We start from the raw sequence: 23,154 nt of genomic DNA, 5'->3' as shown, positions 1-23,154 counted from the left end.
CTGGGAGCGAGACAGGTTTTAATCCACAATGTGCGTTTTCAGCAGATGCTTCCCCCCTCCCCACTGCATCCACAGACAGTAGCAGCAAAAGCCTCCCAGTTCAGAGGGTGACATCTGGGCAGGGTGACAGGACACACCAGCAGCCCTTAAGTAACACTGAAGTCAGGGGACACGTTCCTAAGGGTCAGCTGCAAAGGGAACATACCATCACCCTGTCAAGTGGCACTGGTAGTAAGGCCACAACTCCCCTTCCACCCCAATGGGCATTTGACCTACAAAGAAAAGGCTTCCTCCCTGAAGTTTCTCCTGCAGCTTTAGTAGAGGAAGTGTGCTACTCGATGTCCTCTCTCTTCCACATTCCCTCAATACAAAAAGCCAGATGAGGGGTCACATCCTACAGCCCACCAGAACCCACACATTTAAATAGTACACAAGTCATTCCTACTAATTTCAGAGGCAGTTTGTGCGTGCATCATTCCAGGCATGACTCTATACTTTGCTGGATCAGGACTTAAATGCGATTAATCACACGGCAGGGAAGAGTTTCTGAAGAGCATCAACCCAAATGTGTCCTTTCAAGCATTTACGTACAAGCCAGCTGTGGACTAATCAGTCACCAACTGGCTGGTCCATCAGAGATGGTAAAGTCACCTCCATAGAGATGCAAAAACACACAGCTATCACTAAAATCGATAATCAAACACCACCCCCGAGGGCTCAGTGTCTTCCTGCATCCCTTCCTGCTGTTTCTGCACATCAGAGCATCTCCTGCCTTGGAGAGCTGAGAGTCAGGCCAAGGAAGGCAGCCTGGGAGCAAGGCTCACTGCAGGACTGTGCCAAAACTACCAACATTTACACCATGAAATTACACATCCAACCACAGTTCTGCCATATCTTGCGATCCTTTGTAGATCTGCTGAGCTCTGATCAGTATGAAACGCCAAACTGGAAGGAAAGGAAAGCAAAAAGGGGAAGGAGGGATAAACATGGGTGTCCCCTTCAGCACAGTGGATCTCCAGATGGCAGTCCAGAGCAGTACAGCTGATTTGTAAGCAGAGCCTTGAAAAGCCCTGCAGCATGTGATCTGTGCAGCAGGAGGGCTGCAGCAGGATGCCCTTCTGATACTAATGCCCCCTGGGATGGATGTTGCTGGATTGCCCATTCAGTATCATTAGAAAACACAACCACAGATTAGGCTGTTTGGAAGCATGTGGACAGCACATGGGAAACAAAGGGGACTCTAATTACAGCAGAAGTTATTCTGAAGACACAAGTCATTTTTAATCTCTGCTGTAATGGAGTCCTCCTTTGCTAGAGTCCCTGAGCTACTGCAGAGTACCCTTGCAAAGCTTTGAGCACTATCAGAAAAAAAAAGTGAGGAAATTTGAGATGCTTCCACTGCAAGTCAGCAGCATTTTGCATTTCTCGGGTTCTCTGCCCAGCTCACTGGTGTCCTGCAGTTAGCCTGGTCAGGTGGGGCAAGGATTGCCTTGTGCTACAGAAGCAGCAGCTGAAAGCACTGCAGCTACAAGTGTGAGTGGACCTGACAGAGTCAGTGGTTTCTGCTGAGATTAGTAAGTCCCTCCCCAGCAAGGCGTGCAAGGACAAGGACTGATAAAATTCAAGCTAGACATCTTCCATCACCTCCTCCCTTGGGTTTTCTGTTTGCTTCTGGAGGAGAAGAATAGCACCACAACCACTGATAAGCAATATGCTGTCCTCAAGGCAAGACCCCTGCTGCTCCATTGCTGCCACTGCCAGTTCTACCTCCTGCAGTTTCTGATTAAAGCATCCTCACCTGCCAGGAGCAAGCCTCAATAAGTCCAGGCTACAGCTGTGCCACCACTTGGTCACATTTTCCAGGAGTACAGAAGGGAATCAGCACAAGGAGGTAGGGAGGTGTTAGCCCTGGAGATTATATTGTCATCTTTTGAATGTTTTCCAGGCCTTCCACACCCCTGTTTGACATCCTCCAACACAAATTCAAGGAGCTATGGATGGAACAGCAGAGAGCACGGACTGCAGCCCTCCGACTGGAAAAGAGAAAGGTAGTAACACTCCAGAGGCACTGCTGTTTGCTGCCAGAAGTGCACTCCCACTGTTCCACCCACAATAGATGGACTTATCCCAGTCACAGGGAGGGATTTCAGCTGGGAAGCCATTCTCCCTGCCTACTAGAAGACAAAGCCTCACAAAGATGAGCTGTTTTCTAGGCAAAATGGGCCCAGCTCCAGCCAGAGCATGTCCTGCAGGTTGTTGCTGTGGGAGTGAGCAGCAGATGTGCCTGCCTGGAAGTACTCTGGAGACAAAAGGAGGCTTTTTTAAGAATTATGTTTTGCATTAGAAAGTGGATCACTGTATTGGAAACTGAGCAAGCTCAGAGCAGTGCTTTGGTCAAGGCCTTGCTTAAAGCTCAGACACCCCTCCCAGAGACATCTCTCTAGCTATCATTAAGCATCTGCTTACATCAATATGGCCCTAGTCATGGTGTGCCCAGCTAAACTGCTGTTGAATTAAAATGGAAGCTCTAATTCTTTTTACATCACCACAATACTAAAAAGCTCCATCATAACAAAGAATTAGGTTTCAAATTATCATTGGTATTTAATTCCATCCTCATGCCAGAAGCCCTGCAGGTTTCCCTTCGTACAGCATCAGCTCTGCTCAGGTTTCCTGCAACAGTGGATAAAAGAATGGAGCATTCAAGGGACCAGCACCAGCCTTGATCCTGGCATGACACAGCAGACACCCTCACCACGAGCAGTTGTTAGAGCTGTTAAACGTAACAATATTGTAATAACATTTAAAAGCAGCCAATGACTGTTTTATTAGTTAATGACTCAAGGAGGAGTCGAGCTAATATGGTAATGACCAATTTCAATGGGCTTACTGCCATCGCAAAGTATGCTTTATAGTGGAATCGCTGTACAGTGTTCTTAATTAGCTGCTATTTTATGAACGCACAAGACGAGGATGTTGGGAAAATGCATCCCTAACTTATCTATTAATGACTGATGCTTTAATCACTAAGTTCCCTCCATCAAATTCCTGAAGTCCGCAGCCACCAATTACTGAGTTAAGCAACACAGATCTACAAACTAGACCATAGAGTGGACAGATTCCCAGTTGCAGTTAATTGAGAGAGCAACACACATTGAAAGAGTCAGGAAATCTCTCCCCCAGTGAGGGTGGAGGAAGTAACTTTGCCAGCTGGTGATGAGCCATTCCTCTACTTCAGGGTTCCACACAGGCAACAATCATCTCACTGAGATGACAAAACTGAGAGTTGGCCATTGCCCAGATTTTCCTTATCAGTATGTTTTGGGTATCAGCATTAGCTACATGCACAGGAAGGACTACCCACATCAGAACAACCCAACTTTTAGATAGGATGATTTTTAGGCTAGCTCATCCCAGTGTCATTATGTTTCAAGACACCAACACGATGTGTATAACCTTGCATCCATTTCAGTCTGTCCTTGTTCATCTTTATTCACAGAAGATGAAAGTGCGTGACACTCGTACCACATTGCTCCGAAAAAACCCAATACCTCCAAAGGAAGAGTCCTTCTGGCACCTACCCCGCCTGGAAAAGGTACGAAGCACTTTAGCTTAGGAACATCTTCTAACCTTGCCCTGGTTCCCTGGTAAGTCCCTTATCTCATGAAGCTCAGATGTAAGCATCTTACCACAAAGCTCCACCAGACCCAGACTCTGCTATGGTCACACGCCAGATGTGTTTAAACTTCATTGTATTTTGAACTGTGCTTTTTGTACCTGGAAAAGGGGCAGCAGTCAACCAGATAGAGGCCTATTGGCTTACTTTCTAACTTGTGGGCACTTCCATGATCTTCACCAGATCAGAAGCACCTTTTTATACCTGCCATCAGTACTGGCACTGCCTTTGTTCTCTGCTGGTATTCCTGCAGCTGCCCTCCATGACTATAACAATCAAACCCACTTTTAGATAGCCTAATATTTTATTAGCTCTCATCATAACTAATCCAAGCCACACTGGATTGAAGTGTTTCAAGACCACGATACAATGAAAAACGCAACAATGACAGCAGAGCAGCAAGGTCCCAGGCTACAACAAGTGACAATCTGCTCAAATGCAGCAGCTGCAGGCACAGAAATAGAGGAAAGAAGCTGCTTATCTTCAGATGACCTCAGGCATACAGAGACCTCCAGCAAGAAGCCCTTGCCTCTACTCCCAACCCTTAAATGAGGTCTGGGCAGAGGTGCATCCTGGCTCCAGCTCTTCCCATCACTCAGGTACATTGCATACACCTGAGCTCCCCTGGGTTGGCCCTGCCTTCCCACCAGGCGCTCCATCACTGCTTCAAGCCATGAGTTTGCATTTCTGCTACAAAGACTCATTTTCATCCTAAGAGTTGGAGACTCCCAGAAAGCCTATGCTCATGATATCTCCCTAAACAACATGTTTGACAGTATTCACCCTGAGACTGAGCAAAGGGTCTAGCCAGGCTACAGATGTGTACAACGCTTTCTTTAACTGATCCAAATAAGAGCCAAGGTGGTTGATTTCTTATTCTAGCAATGGGATATGGACATCTTCTTGAATTCATCTGCTCATCCTGCTGTGCTCCGTGGTGCTTGTGTGAATTCTGCTAGCTTTGTTCATGGTGTAAAATGCAAAGAAACTTCAAGTGAAAAGCTAGGAGGCATTTTAGAAAGGAAGGAAGATGAGCTGGGCAAGAGAGATGGAAAGGAGGCACCAGAAAGTTTGAAAGTGCTGAAGCCCTGCAGAGAATTGACATAGCCAAAATCATATCTGGCACTGAAAGATACTATTGCAAAGAGCCTCTCAACCCTCAGCTCCAGCCCTGGTTCTGATGGTTCTGGATTTTTTTTTAACCATGAAGTTGATTTTTAACTGCAGTTTAAAACAATGAAGGGAGCCTTGTGACTTCCTGAAGCTAATTTACTTGTACAAGTTGGAGAGTTTCAACCAAGAAATGTATTTTGCACCACCTTGATGTATTCCTCTTACATCCTGTCTAAGACTGTCCGATTAGCATATGTCAGTAATCATTTATCCCAGCTGCCTGTCAGCACAAAGCTGCTGCTGCAGCTAGTGTCAGGGAAAGAACATGACCGATCGCTGTTAAACAGATTGTGTAAGTCACACGAGATACTGGGGCAAGCCTTCTCTTTAGAGCTCCTCTCACCCCAGACCTTTCCATCACTATTCATTTTTCAGCCTTCGTTTTTCTTTGTGCTCTGCCTTTTGTTTCATCCATGATTGCAGTTGGATTCCCCCCACAGCCACAGGTCTCAAACACCACCTGAGTCTTTCCCTCTCCTTTCTCCTTCCTCTCTCCTCTTCCTCTCCTTCTCAGAAACAGCATCCAGGGAGGAGAAAGATCACTTTGAACAATGTCTTCTATTTTCTGCATTCCTTTCTCATTACCTTAACCTGGAAGGTTTTTCTTTCCCTAGCTGCAGACCTAACAGGCAGTGTTCATGTTAGAACTTGAATCAGGAAATTAATTGCTTAGTTGAGTTTCAGTGCATGGTTTCCTCCATGAAAAAGCAAGTTCTTGAGCATCTATAAAAGCATACCCAGTTAAGAGCAGAAATACCCCAAGGGAAGCTGTTGGCTTCAAAGAATGCTTGATAGTCTCTGATCCACGCTTTAAACATCCCTATAAATTTGGGTTCTTTCGAAGCAATAGCCTTGAGAGACAAGCTGGCCTAACCCTTCACCCAAACTCAGTCACTAACCTCCATCCCCTCTTTTAGAAGGATGACATAGAGCAGCACTCCAAATTGGTGAGGGAGTTTGTTCTTACACCATTCCTGTTCTTGAGAAATCTCTGCGCTTACCACTAGACCCATACAAGACCTGACACCATGCTAGAGCTCATGGAGGAAGCAGAAAAGAAAACAAAGAAGCTTTGCCCTCCCTATTAATTGCCTCTGCCTGCTCCTTGCACTGCCAGGGCTGCATGGCATTACCTAGTCAATGAGTTGCTAAAGTATAGACAAATTGACTGTTTTCATTTGGTTTCAGCCCCAGTGCTTTAGAATAATGGCCCACACCATTAGGCAAACCGTGTGGTTTGCAGACCCTCCCGCACTGGGGCTCTCTGGCTCTGCGTCTCGCTCTGCAGGACTGACCTGGTGCGTGGTCCCCTGGGCCCCCCAGAGCCCCACTCACAGAGAGAGGCAGGGCACGGGGAGCCAGTCATGTCCTGGTGGGCAGTTCATTAGAGGAAGTTGAACTGGAGGGGTTTTTACATTTATTTGTTATAAATCCAAACAGAAATTAACTCCTTGCTCACCTCAGCAAGGCATTCCTAGTGCCCTCCCCTTCCTCAGTCACTCCCAAGGCAAAAGGCCTCTGTCTTTTTATGCCTGCAATGAGCTGACCCCTCAGCTCAGGTTTCACTAACACGGCTGAGACCATGCACCAGGACTTCTTACTTGTCTGCACTACATTCCTGAGGTCTATAAGGGCTCAGACACCCAGCGTGTACAAAAGCATGCGTCCTGTCCTTGTGTCACCCATCGCTAACGTTGGGTTGACTTGGGAGAAATGACATCTTTGATGTCAAAAGAATTCTGGACAAGATGTTGCTGCCAAAATACACCATCCCTACATCATTGCTGCCTGCAGAGAGCCAGCCCAGGGTGAGGCTTCAGCTGCCTCCGTCTGAATCTTTGACACCATAATCCAAAGCAAGAATACTTGATGGCCATAATCCAAACCAACAGTCAGCACAGGCCACTCAGCGATAGATTTTCAGAGCTCTGTCAAGTCAGTCCAGAAGGACATTTATTTTGGTAGCAGCACCTCACGATGTGGAGGAACAGAATTTGCACGTGTCAAAACAGCTCCGCGCTCCGTGTGTCACTGACACACAGGGTACCAGCTTCCCTTTGCTCATTAGAGAATCCCAACTCGCACAGACATCCAAGGAGGCTTTCCAGAGAGAATATTCTTGTTTACTTGACCAAACAAGGGGAGGAAAGAAAATGCAGCAACTCTGGACAACGTTTTTGTCAACGTGTGCTGCCTTCCCGAGCAGATGAAACGAGCTGTGCTCGATGCGCGATATGAATAAGCGATAAGCAATTGACGAGCAAGTGTTCGGGTACCTTGGCAAAAGACTTAATTTGCAACCTGGCACAAAATCAAAGGCTCTGTCAACGACTGAGCGGCTCTCCCGCGTACGCCTTGCGTTACCTGGGAAAGCTCTGTCAGGTAAATTTCCAGTGAAAGTAATTAGAGGAATCCCCACTGTATAAACTTTGCAGCAAAATTCTGGGCTCCAGAATTTGATTCTCACCAGGGATCCGATATCTGCTCGCAGCCTGATCCTTCTTCAGAATTAACAGTTGAGGTTTAAGACATACACACAAAAATGTTCTGCATTTTTTTTTAATGCCCTACCTCTATTTTTGTCTGAAGAGCTGAACTGACAAGTGTGGCTCGTGTAATCCTGCAATTGTTGCCTTGTCAGAAATGCCATAGACCGTGCTTAACCAACCTGTGCTTGATACACACAGCAAACTGGCTTTGCAGTGCAGCACTGATCTTCCTGGGCTTGAGAGGGACAACAAAAGTTCTTGGAGTTGGGATCTGGATACCACATAAACCAAAGAAAGCTTTCTATCACCATGGCATCAGATCAAACCTCTCTTCAGCTGGGGTTTTGGCTAAAAATGCAGTGTCGCCTGGTGGCTGTTCGGTGGCCCAAGTGAAATGAATTGTTGGGTAACGGTCCAGATAGAATTCTTTAGATTTTCTTGTTTTGCCTAGCAGCCAGAATTACCAACAACATAACCACTTGGATCACAGCAATGCATTTCCATGGTCCATCCTTTCCCAGTATCTCTTTACACATTCCCTGTACACCCAGTCTCTCTGTAGTACCCTGCACTCCCCTCTGCTGCTCTCAGTTCTTCCTTCACCTCAAAGATGTGTTGGAATCATAGAATCATTAAGGTTGGAAAAGACCCCTAAGATCAACTAGTCCAACCATCAGCCCAGCACCACCGTCATGGCAGCCCATCCTTCCTCTGCTGTTTCACTGCTCTCCAACATCTCCTGGTTGACAGCAACAAAACAGTACAAAAAAATTAAAAAAATAATGAAAAAAGAAGGAAAGAAAGCAACAAAGAAAGAAAGAAAGGAAAAAGGAGGAGATTTTAGATCTGGTCTCTAATTGAAGCCCCAGTCCAGAAGCTCCCAGACCATGTAAGATCATGACTTCCAGTATGAGGGTGAAAAAAGCCAGAGAGCCAAGCCTGCCGGGCCCTGCAGAGGTACACTGCACTTCAGCATCCCTATTTGCATCCTCACAGCCTGGGAGATGTCCAGGCCAGGCTCCAGCTGCACCCAAGCCCAGATGTCCAACCAAGGGCAGCACGAGCAGCTGCTGGCAGCCAGGGCCCACTGCTGTTAGAGATTCACACAGTGAAGGGACAGGTCTGGGTTGCTTGCAGCCTCATGGACTGGAGTGCAGTAAAACCACAAATGCTGTGCTGTCTTCCAGGTAAGCCCCTACCATTGCTGCTTCCTCATACAAATCCACAAGAATGCTTTGAACCTGGACTTGAGTTTTAGTTCGTGGCCATTCTGCCTTCTGCAGGGACTCCGTTTGCCACTTGACAACTTCATTTGCATGGCACTAAAGGGCTCCAGGTCAAAATCCCAAACTGCCCAGATTGAGCAACCTGTGAAGTCCAGCAAATGTCTGCAGCCCTTATTTGCAGGAAGGAAGAAAATGCAAAGGCTTAGTGAGGCATTAAACACAGCAGCCAAAAATGTCTGAGCATTTTCTGAAGCCTCCCCAGTATGGCACACGTGGACCATTTATCCCAAACTCCTTTGTCCTGATTTCCTTCTCAGGATTAGAAAGGTGGGGGGAGAAGACTCAAGCCATTCATTAAGCAAGTACAGGACGTTACCACCGGGAAAAGCCACAGTGTTTGTAACCTTGATAACCCAACACACCCCTCCGAGCACGGCTCAGCTTGGACAGAATAACGTCTGTTTTAAAAATACCTGCCTCTCTCTAACTTGTCATGGCATTTGTTGACAACCCTATTGAAAGCCGCTCTCAGTGCAGCTGCGAAGGATCTTTCAGCACCTCTTTCTCTTTCCTAGACAGTTTTTGAAAGGGAGGGGAAAAGAAAAAAAAAAAAAAAGCCATCAATACAGGGGGAAAAAGGCATCAGCAGCCAACATCAGCTGATGAAGCGCCTCACCTGGGCCCCCAGCGCACCGCCTCCAATTAAATCAAAATGGTTTGTTTTTAATGGTCTTTTACACTGACAAGTGGGCTATCATTCCAGGCCTAGAGAGCTGTCAGGGAGCCGAGGCAAATCCTCCGTTGATAATGCCCAATGCTTCCAATTAGGAGCCGAGGCCGCTCCTGGCGCACTAACGATTCCCCAGCCTCCCCCAAGGCCCCTTCGGCGTTGGCTGTTTCGTCTTCCCTCTTCCTCCGCCGCAAATTACTGACACAAAACGGAGGCGCCCCGGTGCCTCCTCACCACGCCGGGCCCCGGCCCTGTTGGATTTAATGAGGCGATGGAAGTTTTTGCGGATCTTTCGCTAAATTCTTTTCTTGTTTGACAGCTGCTTGAGTGTTGACCTTATAAAAGATTTAGTGTTTCTCATTATTTTCTGTCAAGCTTTACAAGTGATAGCTTCACGGAAATCATTTGCATCTCGATGTGCGCGCGGTTTTGTCTGCGCGGGGATGCTGGGTGCAGCTCCGAGTGTGGACAGCACCCATTCATTTCTGGGTTTTAATTCCCTCCTCCCCACCAAAAAAAAAAAAAAAAAAAAAATCGACAAACACGACGCTGTTGTTTTGTGCCGTTTTGGGGAGAAAAACAAACAAAACAAAACAAAAAAGAGGGGGGAAAAAAAACCCAAAACAAAACACCAGGAGAAGACTTGAAAGGGGCAGGATTTCTGAGGCTCTGTAAATGAGGGAGGTTTCGAAAAAGGAACACAGATTGGTTTCCTGTAAAGAGAGCTCAGGAAAGTGTTTTGTCACCCACGAAAAGGGTTCGATCAAATGGATGATGGAGGCTGGGTTGGCTGTGAGGCAGAAGCAAGATGTGGCAGAAGCGGGGCTGGGAGCCCCCCCGGGCTGCTCAGTGCCTCCCACGTGTCATTGCTCGGTGCCTCCTGAGCCCCCCCTCCCCTTGCAGCTCCCATTTACCTCTTGCCAGGAGCTGACCTGCTTGACCACAGCACGGCACCCAGAGACCATCCTTGGGATGCACACTGCTGCCCCGGGGAGCTCTGCCCACCCTGCACTTCTTGCATCTCCCACTGTCTTGGCTCCCTTATGGATCTATCTGCTTGCACCGTGCACGTGGCTGTACTCACGCTTGACAAGGGACCTCTTACAGTCCTCCAGTTTAAAAGATTGGTATAACTAAGAAACCCAAAAGAAAATGACGCCCCTAAAAGCTTTAATATGCATTCCAGGGACTGAGTTTGTTTTCCTGCCCCTCTAACTCCTTGCAGCATGGGCTGATGTTACAACACTAAAAGTGCCCTGCAGGCTTTAATCTGTCAGTAAATATGCAAAGAAAAAGAGCGAAACGTTGCTTCCAATGAGCAGAAAGCAGTTGGAGCTCATCATCCTGCAAAGAAAACCACACTTGTGCCTGCAACCTGTGTTCCTGTCCTGCTACAGCCAATGCTCTACGCCTGGAACTAAAACCAAGCCCTGCTGTAACATCCCATAACTGCATCAGAGCAATGGGAGAGATCATCAGCTGTCTCTACAGAAAGCACTGTTGGGTTCATCATTTAAAATCTGAATTAGAAGAATCAGAGATGCGGATCCATCACCAGCACTCACTTCTCACACTGGTCTGTCACAGGAAGACCTCTGACCCAGGGACACCCTTATCTTGCCTCTCATTACTGGCCTGGGACTAATCCATACCCCTCAGGTGACCCTCATTATGAGGGGGTTCCTCATTTTTTAACACAGCACTTGTCCCCTGCCTTACACCTGGTGCTTCCCACTTACTCACGCTGTGGCATCACTCACAACTTTGTCAAGGACTCCGCTAATTTTAATTACAGCCGGCGCTGGCTCAGTGTGACATTTCTCACCCAGGAGCTTTGTACCATCCCAGACTGAACAAACTGCTGCTGCCTCCCCCGTGGCCTCAACCCAACCCCACGGAGAAACGTCGTCCTACCCAGCTCCCAGCTCCCAGGAAACACGTCCATGAGAAGCAGCTCAGCCATCCTCACATACAGCCCAGCTCTGGCCCCACGCTGATCACGGGGAAGAATTGCTGCATCTGCAATGGGAGGTCAGGGCTGGCCCTGCTGGGGGCTGTCCCTGCCTCCTCGGGGGGCTCTGGGGCTGCCCACCCATCTCTGCAGCCTGGGCTCTGCCTCCCCCTGCCCTCCCAGCCAGGGGTTGTGTGGAAGCAAGAGCATCCAGAAACGGCTTTCTGAAGTCAGGCACTCAAATGCAAATAGAAGCACCCGGATGCCTTTCTCCAGAGAGGGGGAATAGCTAAATATGCTTTGTTTGTCTTGATTAATGAGATTACTAGCAAGCTTTTCAGGGCAAAGACTGCTGTGTATTTTTACATATGCAAAAGCTGACATCCATCCAGCCCGAGCTGGGCGGGGGAAGCAGGAGGAAGCTCAGCACATCCACACGAGGCAGATCTATGGCACAAGGCATTGTCAGGGCTCCCGGTGGTAACCCCACTCCAAACATGAAGACACACTCACACATCTCAGTAAACCTGTACCTGAAACCGATTTGCAGCCTTGACCGGCTGCTCGCGTAACCAATCATCTGTCTGCTCCTTTTCCTATAGATTGGGCCTCGAATCTGTACTTTTCCAGCCCGTGGTGCTCATAAGAAGGCGCTCAGTGCTTCCCATTGAGAAGTGCCCACCACCCCAGGGCAACCACACAGTGAGCTCGGATCTGGACCTGCACTCACCATAGACGTGGGATTTCTCAGGATTTGAAGAGTTACATTCATGCAGATATAGCCAAATAAATAAAAAATGAATGACAAGATCCCGTTTCAGCCTGTCCATTGCTTCACACCCGATGCACACCAACGTTTTCCTCATCCTGATCACCACAGATCTCGGGCTCAAATCGCAGTGCTAAGAGGGCAGAGCTCGTACCAGCGCAGCCCCACGGGGGAAGGGCAGCCTCCTCCCCTGCCTGTTCTGCACAAGCAAATTAAACTCGACAACACCAAGTCTAGGAGAGCCCCATCGCGCTGAGCCGGGCCCCGAACCCCTCCATCCCCATCCCCTGTCCCCGGTACCGGGGTGCCCCGTGCCGGCCCCGCTCGCCCCGGCGCTCCTTGTCCTGCAGTGACACCCACTGGTAACGCAGCTCTACCGCTGCCGCAGGCTCCCCACCGCCCGTCCCGCTCCCTGCAGCCCTCGGGTCGATTTTCCTGCCCATTTTCCCCACCCGAACAGCACCCCCACCCGCCCCGCCCGCCCTCTCGGACGGACACGTTTCGGGGAGCGGGAGCATCCCGAGGAAACGGGTTTGAGGGGCAGCTAGGTGTGCTTTGTATGAATACAACAAGGTGTTGGAGCTGGAGGAGCTACATCCTGCAGGGACATCAGTGCAGCACAGCATCTCTTGTCCCCCCCCACCCACATGTGGTGGTGCCCCGCCATGGCCAGCAGGCCCCGTTCCTCCAGGGACACCCCGTGGCTGCAGGGCAGGGGGTGACAGGGACGGGGACACCCATGCAGACACATCATTTGGAGCCCACCTGGCCAGTGGGGCACGGAGGCAGCACGCCCTGGTGCTCCACCAGCCTTGCTCCTGGGCACAGTAAGGCTCCTAAGCTGCTTTTCAGCCTTTGTGAGAGAGGGGCTGCCAGGATGGACCTGGCTCTGCTGCGCAGGGATTTACCCTTCGGGGTCCAGCACGGTCTTGGGTGCCCCAGGGTTCAGCTCAACCAAAGGAGAAAGCTTGCTTCTGATGTAAACCCACATCGTCAGTGTCACCACTTGAATTAATGAGCTCCTAACTGCTGTACAGGGGATGCCATGCACGGGCAAAACAGGGGACATTTCTGCCTTGGAGAGTCCAGTTCTGAAATAATAATAATATTAATAATTCATATTAATTAATGTCAGTCACGCTGACATCAGAACATGAGCAGGGGGAGCACCTGTAGCTGCTGGGAATGCCAGGTGTGGTCTCAGAGTGACACAGAGCCCTGGCTGGGGATGGCAGAATACAGTGTGTGCTCAGGGATAAGGGCTGGAACCCCCCCCCGCCTGCACCCCATAACTGTACAGAGAGCAGAGCTGAGCTGGAGGTCTCCTTGTGACTGTTTGAGGGCCAGTGCTCGATGAAAGAGGGGGAACCCCAGCAGCAGGCTCACCACTCAAAGCAGTGCCTACACGTGTGATTATAATGCAACCCCAATCCCATCCCTGACTCATCTTTTGGGTCCCATTCCCGGCCCCAAATCCAACCTCAGTGCTCTTCCAAGAGCCCATCTCCATCCCAGACTGGTTGGGTTGGGTGGGTTGCTGGAGCCTAGCATGCTGCAGAGAGCTGCAAAACCCCATGGAGGTCTCTGCCCCATTTCTCACTGGGACCAGTTCCCGTGCATCTCTTGCTCTGTTGGATGCTGAGAAAGCAGCGCCAGCAGCTGAAGCACAGAATCACAGAATCATTCCGATTGGAAAAGACCTCAAAGATCCCCAAATCCAACCCCAACCCACCCCACCATATCCACTGACACATCCCTCTGCGCCGCATCTCCACGGCTCTGCAACACCTCCAGGGACGGTGACCTCAACTCCCCCCGGGCAGCAGTGCCAACGCCTGACCACTCCTTCACAGAAGGGATTTCTCCTAACACGGGGGGGACACGCAGCCCCGAGTCGGGTCCATTGCACCCCAGATTTGGGACAGAGGAGGGGGCTGATGCAGCTCTCCCCCCGTCCCTGTCCACCTGCGGGGCTCCTTTGTTCCCTGCCCCGCTCGCAGTCAGCCCCGAGCCGGGGCGGAGGGCAGGAGGTGGGGGGCCCTGCGTGGCCGCTGCCCGACAGCTGGCAGCCGTGCGGCCCGGGGGGGCCCTGCCGCCTCCAAGCTGCCGGCCGAGAGCGGCTTTGGAAGAGGGACAAGATGCAGCTGCCCGGCCGGGAAGGGGGGAAAAGGAGGAAATCGACGATTTGAGCAATAACCGGCAGCATCGCTCTGAAGTCGCGCAGCTCCACGCACACGGGAAAAGCGGACGTTTTCCTCCCGTCTGCCCCCAGGAAAAGAACCCGGGAGGAAGAGGAGGAGGAGGAGGAGGGAGCGGTCGGAAGGTGGGAGCCCTGCGGGAGAGTGCGACGGCGGCACGATGTCCCGACGGGGCGGGAGGGGGGGAAAGGGAAACCGGGGCGTGCGGCGCGGGCGGCTCCAGCCGGGCCGGGGGGGTCTTTGGGGCGGTCACTGCCGATGTGACGGCAGCTCCGGCTCTCCGGTGCTCGGCACCCGGCGGCCCCGGGTTTGCTTTTCCAAAAGGCTCTCTCCTCCCGTTAAAAACCGATTTCAGCGAGAGGATTCAACGAAATCCGCAGCTCCGGAGCTCAGCTCGGGCTCTGAGCTGCCGCCTCTGCTCTGGGGCTCCGGGAAGGGTTCAGCGCTTTTCCTTATCGTTCTTTCATTATTATTATTATTATTGTATTTCTAACGCTCAGCAAAACTTTCACCGCTCGAGAGCGAGCGGCGGAGCAGTTAATTGCGGGGAGGCGAGCGGAAAGCAGCAGCCCTCCGAATACCCCCCGCCCCCCCCCGGCCCCCCCCCCCCGCGGCTAATCACCCCATTACGAGCCCCATCAGCGCCATAATGACAGCAAAGAGGGCGGAAACCGCCCGGAAAGCGCGGGGACCCGGGCGGCAATTAATTCGCGTTAATCAAGCTGCAAGGTGTCACCGGCAGAGAGTGACAGCCCCCAAAACGCCTCGCGGCCAATGGGCGCGTTCACACGGCTGCGGCGCGGGGGGGAGCGCGAGCCGGAGCGGCACAAGTTCATTTCGTTTTTCTCCCTTTTTTAATTTTTATTTCGATTTGTGTATCGTTTTTAACCCCCCATTCCCCCCCCCCCCCCCCCAAAGCCGCTGTCCGAAGTGCTGAAGTCGGAGTGACTTCGGCCGCTGTCCGAGGTCCTGAATTCGGCATCCGGAGTGACTCCGGGCGCCGGTAGCGGCGCTTTGACGCTTTGACTCCGGTTTGACTCCGGTTCTCCCTCTCCCCCACCCCCCCACCCTCATCCCTCCCTCCCCCCGGATCCCCCCCGGCGCTGTCCGAGCTGCTGGCGGGGAAGGGGGGTGCCGCGGCGGCCCGAAGGCTCCCACCCCCTCCGCCCTCCCCTCGCCCTCCCCGTTGATTTCTGGATCATTAAGTGGTTAAGGCGCTGCGGAGCCCTCACTATCGATCGCTGCCTCCCCACCTCCGGCTGGCAGCCCCCAGCCCCGCGGCTCCGGGCAAGGGTGGGGTGGCCGGGAAGGGGCCCCGGGTGAGGTTGGGGTCGGTCCGTCCCCCCCCCTTCACCTCCCCACCCCCTCGGCGGCCAAAGTTTGACTCTGCCTCCCTCTCCCCCCTCTCCTGTCTGTCTGTCTGAGTGCAGCTGGGAGCGATGCTGAAGACGGAGCAGCCCTGGATGTAACGCGCGGCGCCTCGGAGAGCCCTGCAGCAATTGTTGCCCGGATCCCACGCTGAACTTTGCTCCATTTTTTTTTTTGTATTTTTTTTTTCCTTTTCGCTTTTTTTTTTTTTCCTTTTTATTTTTTTATTTTTTCCTTTCGCTTTTTTTTTTTTTTGTTGTTGTTGTCGTCGCCGTTATTGTTAATTCCCATTACCAACCCGCTTCCGCCGCGCCCTCCCCTCCAATGCCTGTGTGAACGCCGGCACCTCGCGGGGGCCATGGAGGGCTCCACCGGCTTCGGGATCGACTCCATCCTCTCGCACCGAGCCGGCAGCCCGGCCGTGCCCAAAGGGGACCCTCTGGTGGGAGACGGCCGCTCCCCGCTGGAGCTGAGCCCCCGCTCGGAGGGCAGCAGCGGGTGCCCCTCTCCGCGTTCCCCGGAGGCGGCGGTGCGGCCGGGCCTGGACCCGCACCTGCAGCCGGGGCAGCTCTCGGCTCCTTCCCAGTCCCGAACCGTCACGTCCTCCTTCCTCATCAGAGACATCCTGGCCGACTGCAAGCCCCTGGCCGCCTGCGCTCCTTACTCCAGCACCAATGGACCTCACGGCGGGCAGGAGCCGGCGGGCAGGATCCCCACCAAACCCGGCGAGGACTTTAGGGAGAAAATGGAAAAAACCACCAGCAGCTCCTCCTCGGACTCCGAGTACAAAGGTAAGAGCCGCGCAGCCCTTTGCGGGGCCCCGGAGATAAAAGTAGGGAGTGGGGGGTGGGGAGAGAGAAAGAGGGGGGTGGGGGGGGCCGTGGCAGCCCCCGAAATGAGAGTGGGGTCTGCACCAACTTGGGGAAACTTCGGGACGGACCGGCGGGGCCGCGCGCGGGGCCGTGGGCGCTCCGGGGATGCGCAGCGCTGCGTTCCGCGGACACAACGCGGTCCTTTCGTTCCTAATCCGCGGGGAGGAGGGGAGGGAGACCCCGCCCGGGAAAACGCGAGGAAGACACAAGAAAAAATAATAATAACAACACCAAATGAAATGATCACGAGTTTTGCCGGGTATTTCCGCTGCTCCGATGTGAAACGAATAAGAAAAGTCGGCGGGGTTGGATCCGGGTTGTGTTATCGGTATTATTACTCCCGGTGTTGTTTTGGAGGGGGGGTTCGGAAGCGAGCACGGCAGCTCCGGGGCCTCTCGGGCCCCCACAGCCTCTGCCCGGGCCGGAGCCACACGGGGGGGTCGGCATCGACCCTCCCCACCCTGGAGTTCATTCTGCCGGCAGCTCCCGTCCCTCTCGACCCCATCAACCCAGCAAAAAAGAAACAACAACCAAACAAACAAACAAACAAAACAAAACGTACTTCCAACCGGGAAAATTGTTTGTAGGGCCGGGGGTGGCCCCGAAGAGCCCCGAAACGCCGCGGGGGGGTCCTCGCTGTGATCGAAGGACGGGGCCGGGAGTGAGCGGGGGGGCAGCGGGGGTCGGCTCCGCTGCGAAGGGATCGAAAACGGCCGCGATCCCCTCCGCGGGTTTGGTTTTGGTTTTGTTTTAATTTATTTTTTTTTTTTATTTTTTAGGTGGGGGGAAGAGTGTTTGGTTTTGTTTGTTTGATTTTTTTTTGTTTGTGGGTTTTTTTTTTTTTTTGTTCGTTTGTTTGGTTTTTTTTGGGGGGGGAAGAGAAGTTGTGGGTTTTGGGGGGTTTCTTTTTTCTTCCTCAATTCCCCTCCCGCAGTTCTCGCAGCCTTTAATCCCCTTTCCCAAAAAGGGGCCGAGATTATTGGAAAAAGCGAGAGAGGAGAGAAGGGAGGGACGGAGCAGGGCCGGCTGCGGGCGGGGAGAGAGCTTAAGTGGGGGAAACCTCGCTTAAACTGCGGAGAAAACGCCGTTGACCTGGGGCAAAAACCTTATTTAAACGCAGTGAAAACTCTGCATGCACGGAGGTAAAAACCCTGCTTGAATGGGGGAAAACCTTAAGAAATATCTATCTATTTCTGGACTAGGGGTAAAAACAGCGCCCAAGTGGAGTTTAAAGTCCTGGCGTTGAATGGGGCAGCAGAGGAGGGCCCCCGCTCCCTCCGATCCCTTTTTGCCACTTCGGACATCGCCTTCTTCGGGCAACCCCCCCCGAGGCCGCACACTGGGAGGGGCTGCACGGCCCGACCCCACCCGCAGAACGGCCCCGAACCGCACAACCCAGGGCCGCGGTGCTCCCCTTCGGTCAGCACGGAGCGGTCGGGGCACAGACACGGAGCCGCACCGGGGACTTTTTTGGGAGCTGATGCTGAGCCCCAGGAGGGGGAAGAGGGGGGCGGATTTGCCTTTCCCGGGGTGCTGGTGGCGAAACTCCGCCAAACTTTGGGACCGGGCCCGGACCCCCCATCCCCGGTGCCCCTCATCCCCCACCCCCGGCGCACTGTGCCCGCTCGGCCGGAGCGGGGGGTTCCGGCTGAAGGCTTTCGTTCCCCGGTGGCTCAATTAACGGGATTATTGTCTTCCTACAGAGAGGCATCAGCTCTCGGCCCGCGCAGCCCCGGCCCCGCTAACCCCCCACCACCGGGAAATTTAACATAAACCCACAAACACTCGAGGACGCCGATTTCTGCCACATAATCCTTCGGGAGGGGGAGAGGGAGGGCAAGGCGAGCACCACCACGGATTCGTTTTTTAAGGATTATTTTTCTTTTCTTTTTGTTCATGTTTAGCTTTTATTTTTTATTTTTTTTCTTTTTTAAATTTTGTTTAACGCATGATTTTTCCTCTCTGCCGTTTCCCCGTCCGTCGCTGCTGTTTCGCCGCGTAAATCCCCTCCGGTGCTCACAGCCCCGGGACTGAACCGCGGTCCCCGACCTTTCGTTAGAGACTAAAAGCGGCCCCAGAGCGGTCACCCCGCATCATTTCGTTGTGAGGACGACGGCTCCGGGCCCGCAGACGTTCCTCTTTAAAAAATAAAAATAAAAAACCAGCGGTCTCAGCGCCTTTATTTTGGAGTTGGGTCCGTTTGGGGGTTTAAAAAATCGTTTAAATAAAAAATAATAATTAAAAAAAAAAAAGGGAAAAGAGATCAAAGGAGAGAAAAAAATAATAAGGGAAAGGAAAATTAAAAAGTGAGAGAGATGTGTATAAATAAGGGAGAAAAAGAAACGCGGAGGAGAGCTGCGGGGTCCTCCGGGCGGAGCGGTGCCGACCCCATCGCACCGCCCCGCACCGCCGGGCCGGGCCGGGCCGGGCCGGGCTCCCCGCGAGGCCCCGGGGGTTGGAATTGAGAGAAGTGCGGGATAACCGCGCCGGGGATCCGTGCGGTGCTCGAGCTCTCCTGTCCGTTTTGCTCCTACCGCGCATCGCCGCTTATTTCTGATCGCGTTTCCAGTCCCTTCCTGCACTGACCTGACCTCTCTTCCTCCCTCTCGGCCCAGTGAAAGAAGAAGGGGACCGGGAGATCTCCAGCTCCCGGGACAGCCCCCCTGTGAGGCTGAAAAAGCCCCGCAAAGCCCGCACCGCCTTCACCGACCACCAGCTGGCCCAGCTGGAGCGCAGCTTCGAGAGGCAGAAATACCTGAGCGTGCAGGACAGGATGGAGCTGGCCGCCTCCCTCAACCTCACCGACACGCAGGTGAAAACGTGGTACCAGAACAGAAGGTAAAAACGCACCGCTCGTCCCCTCCCGCCCCACCGCGCCGGGCCCCGTGCTGCCCCACTCCCGGCCCCGCAGCCCCGAGCTGTGCGGTACGGCACCCCGCACCGACCCCGCCCCACAACCGGGGGGATGCGCACCCCCAGCCCCGGCCGGCGGGGAGCTGCGGGCTTCCAGCGAAACACAACAGCATAACACATCGACCCATTAATAATAGATACCAATTACTGCTTCGGCCATCAATAATTAACACCCCTTACAGTAATTACACAATTATTATTATGATGAATAATTTACTGGGGGAAATAGGTTTAGCGCTTCAGCGACAAAACCGTAAAAGGGTCGAAGACATTTGGCGGCCCCGATTCATTCGTCCGGACGGCCCCGTCGGCGCTGACCCCAAACCCGACGGAACGGGGGACACCGAGCGCGGGCCCCCCCCCGGCCCCTCTCTGCCCCCACTTTTTAACCCTCTCTCCCCGCGATTTCAGCCCGCAACGCCCGGCGGCTTTGCCCACCCGTCGGGGCTTTTAGGCGGCGTAGAGACGGCGGGGTCTGTGCGTAAATATAAGAGAAATACGAGCACATATACACACGTTTATAACGCAAACGAACGCATCGCACCGACCCCGCGGTCCCTCCCGGCCCGGAGCGATCTGCGCTGATCTGGGAGCGCTGCGGTGTCGGTTCTGAGCACCGCACCGCGGTTCGGTGCCGGCGGGGCTGCCCGGTGCCTGTCCCGCATGAGATGCGCGGTGCGGGATTTGTTGCCCCCGGGCTGCGCACCGGGAAGGGGATACCGAATCGGTCCCGGTTTGGAACGCAGTGATTTGTACCTCCTCCGCTCTGTGCCTCCGGGATGCGCGGGGGGCATAAATCCTCTCGTCCCGCCAGTGAGGGCTACGTCTCCCCATCCCATCCCATCCCATCCCATCCCATCCCATCCCATCCCATCCCATCCCACCCCATCCCATCCCACCCCATCCCATCCCACCCCGGGATCCTGCGACAGAGGGAGCAGAGCCCGAGGGAAGGGGGACGCGCAAGGGCGGGGGGAGGAACCGGGAGCATCCTTCAGAGCATCCCCTCCCTGACCCCCTGTCTCGGCTTGTCCACCCCCAGGACCAAATGGAAAAGGCAGACGGCGGTGGGCCTGGAGCTGCTGGCCGAGGCTGGCAACTACTCAGCCCTGCAGAGGATGTTTCCCTCGCCCTACTTCTACCCGCAGAGTTTGGTCTCCAACCTGGACCCCGGCGCTGCCCTCTACCTGTACCGCGGACCCAGCGCTCCGCCCCCGGCCCTACAGAGACCTTTGGTGCCCCGCATCCTCATCCACGGACTGCAGGGCGGCAGCGAGCCCCCCCCGCCCCTACCCCCGCTGCCCGGCGTCCTGCCCCGGGCCGCACAGCCCCGGTGAGCCCCGGCCCCGAACCCCGGGCGTGGGGGGGGGCCGGAGGGGGCCAGCCCAGCCCTGGGGCCGCGAGCAAGCGACAGACTCCCGCTTCCCCCCCCCATCCCCCCCGCAAATATAAATATATATATAAACGAGACCCCCCCCCTCCCCTCCACACACACACCACATTTTTTTTAATATATAAAGTACGAAAGAACGGGAAGAGCTGCTTCCCCCCCGGCTCCGGGACTGTGGCCGCGTTACTCCGTTGTGCCCTCGGAGGGCAGCGATGTGGATTCCCCCCCCCACCCCCCACCCAATCCGAGACTGCACCGGGGGCACGGGGAGGGGCTGCCCGGGGGGGAAAGTGGGGGGGCTTCGTTCCAAGCAATTGCCGGACCCGACCCCCCCAGTACGGCCGGAATCGGGGAGGTCCCTCTTTCATCCCGGCCTCGCTCCGGTGGGGAAGGGGGCGGGTGGGGATCGGGAAGAACCGGGGGGTACCGACCCCCCCCCCCCCTCCTTCATTCCCGCAGTGATACTTTGGGATCTCCGTAACCGGAGAAAAAAAAAAAAAAAGGAAAAAAAAAAAAAGAAAAAGAGAAAAGAAGAAAAAAAGAAAGAAAAAGCGGCAAAATGTAAATACCGCGCGCAAAATGTATATGAATTATTTATTTGTGAACCCTGAGGGCGTATTTGTGTAAGTGATGCTTTGTCCGTCTGTATCCCGGGGCCGGCCCGGCCGGGGCGGGGGGAACCCGGGGGCAGCTCCCGCTCCCGTCCCCCCTTTTTTAAATGTGGAAATAAACTTCTTTACACACGAACGGCTCCTGCCTGCTCCGGGCTTTCTGCCCTCCCCCCTCTCCCTACCCCGTACCCCCCCTCCTCTAGGGGGAAGGGGAAAGCGGGGTTCGCTCCCACTGCCGGCATCCGCCCGGTGAATTATTAACGCTAATCTTAAGCGTATAATTGCCTAAGTGCTTTAAATGATCGCTTTGGAAAATGGATTGTTTCCACCCTTGAAAAGTGTCGCTCACATGGCTGCGGCCGTGGGCCCGGCAGCTGCTCCGGGACAGCCGGGCAGCGGCTCTCCGGCTCCGGGAGCCGACAGATGGGCTGCGGGCTGTGCCCGGCCCCGAGCCCCCCCCAAACCCCCCCGGAGCAGAGCTCCCAGCCGCTCCCAGCCCCGTCCCCGGAGCTTTGGGCTCGGGGGCTCCGCGAAATGCGCGGCCACGCTCCGAGAGGAGAGCCCCCGGCTTTTGTGGCCGGAGCGGATCCTTTGCATGTGAATGGGGGAGTTTGGTAAATCCCCGGACCTCGGAGAGGAGGAGGAATGGGGAAGGGGGGGTGGGTGCTCCCAGCTCCGGGTTAATGAAGTGGGAAAGGAGTCTTTCAGAGCGCCCTGCAAACAGCCCCCTCCGCGGGCAACAAACCCCGTCCCCAATCCGACATGGATTGACTTAAACCCGGGGGATAAGTGCTTTAAATTAATCTCATTGAATAAGAATGAAGCCCAAACAAAACTCTTTAAAATCATATTAAAAATCGATCAAAGGACAACTTGCAGTGGGTGTGCTCTCCGTGGGGCGAGCGGGAGGGCGAGGAGCGGGCGGCAGCCTTCCTCCCATCCGCGCAGCAGGAACGCGAATCAAAGGCTCTCTCTAACATTTAATTGTCCTCGTAGCCGTGGCTGATTCCTCCTCTGACATTAATGAAGTACAAGGCTTCGTCACACGTCGGTAATTGCGAGATTCACATGTGCCGTTTCACATCTGGAAGGAGCCGCCGTGGAGGTGGGTTCAAGGGAGAGGGACCGGCACACAAAGCCAGCTCCCACATCGAAACGTTTGGGAAAGACGATGTGCGAGGTGGGCTCTCCTCGGAGAGAGGCACCACGTGCACAGGGGGCTGCGGGATTGGGACCCCCAAACCCGTTCCTGGCTCCTGACCCCATGGCTTTAACCAGGGCCTGGGGAGCGGATGAGGACCGAGAGCTGCACTGCCAGCGCGCGGAGACACGAATGGAAGGGAACGCACACCTGGATTTAGCTGCTGTTTCAGTAGTGTGACAGCACTACTCCAAAATGGAGAGCTCAGAGCTGCTCCTGACCCCTCACCGGGCTGATGGAGACCACCAGCCAACGCAGCAGGCAGCTCCTGTGGCTTTCTCCCTTAATTAGCTGTTGGTGCATCCCAGCAGTGGGGCACAGGGTGCCTGGTGTCCAGACACGCAGGTTCCCGTTTTGCTTTTCCCTCTCCCAGAGCCTCAGCACCCATGGAAGCTGTTGCTGCAGGGCAGGGAGTGCAGAGCCTGGCCTGAAGGAGCAGGGGACGTGGGCTCCCATTGCTGGGAAGGACACGGAGGCAGAAGGGTGCAGAGAAACAGCAGGGAAAGCAAACCTGCAGCGGGAGGGGAGCTCGAGAGGAAGGCTCCATAGTGCTGCTGTTACAGACCCAGCTCCAGGCTGCAGGACAA

The 23,154-nt window shown here is 54.0% G+C and overlaps 2 protein-coding genes across 2 annotated transcripts in view; both read left to right on the top strand.

Moving 5' to 3' along the window:
• The window catches only part of CFAP77 (cilia and flagella associated protein 77), a 51,828-nt gene extending 39,864 nt beyond the window's left edge, over window positions 1–11,964 (top strand). Inside the window, exons 4-6 of the mRNA XM_065737395.1 lie at window positions 1,946–2,048; window positions 3,500–3,595; window positions 11,848–11,964. Coding sequence (XP_065593467.1) covers window positions 1,946–2,048; window positions 3,500–3,595; window positions 11,848–11,916 — 268 coding nt within the window. The 3' untranslated portion in view covers window positions 11,917–11,964. The remainder of the gene's footprint in view (window positions 1–1,945; window positions 2,049–3,499; window positions 3,596–11,847) is intronic.
• Window positions 11,965–15,910: 3,946 nt separating this feature from the next.
• BARHL1 (BarH like homeobox 1) lies at window positions 15,911–20,702 on the top strand. Its single transcript, XM_065737494.1, has 3 exons — window positions 15,911–16,371; window positions 19,068–19,290; window positions 20,408–20,702. The coding sequence occupies exons 1-3, from the start codon at window positions 15,939–15,941 to the stop codon at window positions 20,700–20,702; spliced, it is 951 nt and encodes a 316-aa protein (XP_065593566.1). The 5' UTR covers window positions 15,911–15,938.
• The last annotated feature ends 2,452 nt before the right edge of the window (window positions 20,703–23,154 follow it).

The sequence above is a fragment of the Cyrtonyx montezumae genome, unplaced genomic scaffold (assembly GCF_038088225.1).
Source record: "Cyrtonyx montezumae isolate F1298 unplaced genomic scaffold, pur_monq_1.0 scaffold_20, whole genome shotgun sequence".
Lineage (NCBI taxonomy): Eukaryota > Metazoa > Chordata > Aves > Galliformes > Odontophoridae > Cyrtonyx > Cyrtonyx montezumae.
This window is presented reverse-complemented; position numbering and strand designations above follow the sequence as displayed.